The 3895-nt window shown below is 51.7% G+C and overlaps 1 protein-coding gene across 1 annotated transcript; it reads right to left on the reverse strand.

Annotated features, from left to right (window-relative positions):
• Positions 1-357: 357 nt before the first annotated feature.
• On the reverse strand, positions 358-1532 carry LOC131207070 (abnormal spindle-like microcephaly-associated protein homolog). The gene is made up of 2 exons (XM_058199679.1): positions 492-1532; positions 358-426 (listed from the first exon to the last, which is right to left on the reverse strand). The coding sequence occupies exons 1-2, from the start codon at positions 1530-1532 to the stop codon at positions 358-360; spliced, it is 1110 nt and encodes a 369-aa protein (XP_058055662.1).
• Between the last annotated feature and the right edge of the window lie 2363 nt (positions 1533-3895).

Genomic DNA, 3895 nt, shown 5'->3' on the forward strand with positions numbered 1-3895 from the left:
ATCAAATGTCACCCTCGGCAGCTCGCCGAATGACAGCGCTACCTCCGGAGTTGTCCGCTTCTGAGAGAGGTGCGCTTTAATTAATGAAATTTGGACAGAAGTCTGGCTGGCGACAAAACAAAATGTTACTCCCAGGTTATGACGAACAGGAGCAGCAGAGCAGTAAGATCAACGGCGTCCGGCGTCGCCGTGGATCTCTCTTTCGCTTGTAGACGATGCGACACGACAAGATCGTCCCCCCGAGGCGGAGATCGTGAGAAAGTACACCGTGGAAGGGCTTCCGGGAACAAGCATCGCGTCACGTCCAAGACGGTAGACGGTCGTCTGCCGGAATGCCGCATACTTTCTGGAACCGGACTAGGAGTTGTCAGCGGGTAGTGTGCTGTGCGGGAACCGCTTGCGTGCCAGATACCCGCGAGCGTGTGACTGTAAAGTTTTGATGGCTTTATTAGTTCAGGGTCAGGGCAGGGCCGGCTCCGTACGCCACTTACCTGCAGCAGTGTGGCCATCGCGTCGTAGGTTTTCGCCTTCTTGCGCGTCTGATGTCCTCGGATCACCGACTGAAGCAGAGTGGCTGCGGCTTCGAGATCCGGTCCGGGTTGTGGTTTTGGCCCCAAGCCCCGTTGAACTCGTTGTCGATGTCCGCGATAGACCGATTGTATTAGCGTGGCCGCTTGCTTCATATTGGGGGTTTCTGGGGGTCTCTCACCGGCTGACAGTGCCCGGCTGACGGCCACATTGACCAAACGGCGAACATCGTCACTGGGTGAGTAACTAAGCTCGGATGCGGAAGTTACCGGTTGCAGGACTTCGTACGCCAGAATTTCGGAACTGACTTCCTTCAAATGTTGGTGTCTACGGAACGCCCGCTGTATGATGGTGGCTTTCCGGTCCAGCTCCTGCCGTTTGCGGGTGTAGTAACCACGGTACGCGGCTTGAATCCTGATGGCGGCGGTTTCCATCTCTTCCCGGGTGGGTCCTGTCTCGGCGAAGATCGCCAGAGAGTGCTTCGCTGCCTGACGCCAATCGTTTGCACCACCGTCCGGTGCATGTGGATCTCGATAAGCGTTCCGGAAGTAGAACGTCCGATAGGCTTGCTCGATAATGGCCGATGCTTGGCGTGCTTCCGTTTCGCTGAAGTGGCACTCCTTGATCAGCCGATCAAGGACTTCACGTTCGCGAAACGCCTCCCGTAGCCGTTCGTCATCGGTTCGTGTTTCAAAGTGACGGTGAAACTCTTGCCGGATACGTTTCACCGCAAGCTCGGCACGGTCCGCGTCAAAACCGACCGCTTCCAGCATGGCGACGATCTCGACACTGTGGTCCAGTACGTTGTCGACGACACGTTCCGCTAGGCGGCGATTCTCACGCCGGACCAGCTTCTCTTCGAGGTAATCCGCCAGGAAGTGGATCACTTTCTTCGGCTGGGCTCGCAGCACCTCATGGCTCATGTCCTCCATTAGGCCACGGAGGTCCTCCGGGATTGGAACCACCGCGCCGGGACTTCGTTGCTGGTGCAGGAGAAAGTTCATCCGTCCGGTACCCGATAGGAGGGGGATTCTATTTCTTCCACTTTCTCCAACAACGCGCACTCAACTGATGCGAACCGAACAGAGCGAAGCTCACTGCGATGTGCCGGGTGCTTTGATTGACAGTTTTATTTATGTGCAGTTCCGTGATTAGGAAACAATAAACAACGACCGAAAGGCGACTCCCATTGCGCGCGGGGACTTGTTGTCGGTGGGAACGAATTTGGAGATTACGGACCGGCAGGGCAGAAGTCCCCAGATAGTCACCCTCGTTACCGGCCAAGACATAGAGAGCGAGAGAGATATGATTCTCGCCGGAAGATTTCGAAGGAGGATTCGAAGGAGGCTGCGTGAGTGAAGTGAGAGGTGTTCGGGGAAATTCATAAATATTTATTGAACATGATATACTACACCGGGCTGTTTTGGACATCATTTACATCAACAACGTACCACGGAGTGTAAGACAGCAAATAGGATACCGATTGTCGTCCCCGAGACTGGACAGCATATTGGGTGCCACTGGAAGCTAGAATGAAGTCATATTTTGTGTAAAACATGCCGGAATACTAGGAACAAATAAATAAAATTTTAGTTCGACACAGTAGACTTGGCGATGCAAAGGATGTTCTTCATGCATCATTTGTCAAATAACACCAAAAGTGCTCGAAATTCGTAACGCCGTTAGCCGCAGATTCCGAAGCCAACATTCGAAATAAACTTTCTAATATAACTTTGTCAACTTTGAATTCTTAGTACGTCTCAATAGGTTGTCCATTCGTTCCAATCGGAGAGTTGCTAAGCAATAGAGGATCACTAAATACTGGACTCGCAACCGAATTTGTCCGAAAAATCACAACAAAATCAAGCCTCCCTGGTACGGTATTTAATTCAATTTTTAATGCCAGAAGTAAACGCATGGCATATCTTTGGTCGCGTTATTTATGTCCTTAAAATCATATATCATTTCCTCGAGAGCGGAAATAGACTCTCCCACGTGCCCCGGTGACCATAAAGAACTGGGGAGTGAATGTTTTTCCGGCTTTCCTTCGTTGTTCGTTATTGTTTCAGATCACCATCGTTGTGACCCTCGCCGTCGGCCGTCGCCGCATTTATGATTCCATCGGCGTACGGTGTGTGGTCGCGAGCAATAAGAATGCCATAAATCATTTCCGAGCGAAAAGTCAGAGAAAGTCATCTGTTTCGGTTTTGGGTTTTTTTGCTTCCCGCTTTCCTCGTAAGGCCTGCCTGCTGGGGAGGTTCTTTTTTATCGTCCACCCTACGCCGGTATCTTAATGGTCGGCGCGACAAGTAGCAGGAAGGACCCTCGCGTCCACCGATCTCACGTCCGAAATGGGAAAATAATTCCCGGACAACAGCCGCGACCTCCAGAGGGCTTCACTGACCTTTCCGGGTGACGGGATGCGCCCCGACCATCTTGTCGATATTTACTTTGAGGAACCTGAAGAGGGCCAAGAAAGTTGGGTCGCCTTCCGCGAAAAGGACACTTTCTCGGCGCATCCTTCGGCGCCCGGCCCGGGCAAATAATTTGACGATTTGCATTTCGGTGGTGTTGATTTGAATTTTAAATCGCAATCTGGGGCGCCCTACGAGCGATCCGGTGTCGTCGGATCGGGGTTTCGACAATCGTGTCAGTCAATCAGGGGAGCCGCCGGTGAGGTGCCATCGCCTGTGGGGTGGTACTTTTCACCCAATTCCCAGGCGACACATCCTGCCGATAAATCTCTCAATCCCGCCAGCCGGTGGCGATGGCGGTTGGTTGGGTGTGAAACGACTGCTGCTTCGGTAGCCGGAGAGACCCTTATCGAACCGAGACACCGCGATAAGAGCGCTCAATGACAGCTGAAGAGTCCCCGGGGGGGCGGCCTCGGGGGCCTATCCAACGTCTGCAGAGGGCGACGCGCTGGCTATCGAGATTTTTGGCAAACTTTTCAGCACTTCGCACCGGGAAAGCTGGTTTTCGGTGTCTGTGTGAGTTTTTGGTGATTTATTGGACTGATTCTCCACCGGTGGCTGTTCAGCCGAGTTTTCCGAATGGTGGCGAAGGCTGTTTCCCGGTGGTTTACGTTATTTGTCTAGCGAACGGGCTATTAGATAAACGACGCCGAAGATTTGCTGGAGGAGAATTTGTACTGCTGCGGTGCCGACGGTAGAAGGATTTTAAATTTAACCTTTATCGGATTTAAAGGCGGTTCGGAGTGTTTGGGTTAAATAAATGGCTCTTTGGCACGGTCATCTCTTACCCGTTTTTTAGCTCGTTTTATTTGTCGTTAGCTTTAGATTAAATTTTTTTTTTATTATAGTGTTTTACAGCTTGATTTCAAGCTTTACCAGTTTTGTATACTATT

Source organism: Anopheles bellator, chromosome 2 (genome assembly GCF_943735745.2).
Source record: "Anopheles bellator chromosome 2, idAnoBellAS_SP24_06.2, whole genome shotgun sequence".
NCBI classification, from domain to species: domain Eukaryota; kingdom Metazoa; phylum Arthropoda; class Insecta; order Diptera; family Culicidae; genus Anopheles; species Anopheles bellator.

Bases quoted from the DNA above. Each gene is read 5' to 3' on its own strand.
- LOC131207070 (XM_058199679.1), bottom strand. From the start codon at position 1,532: ATGAACTTTCTCCTGCACCAGCAACGAAGTCCCGGCGCGGTGGTTCCA. The intron at 427-491 runs GTAAGTGGCGTA...AAAACTTTACAG, and splicing joins CGATGGCCACACTGCTGCAG to TCACACGCTCGCGGGTATCT.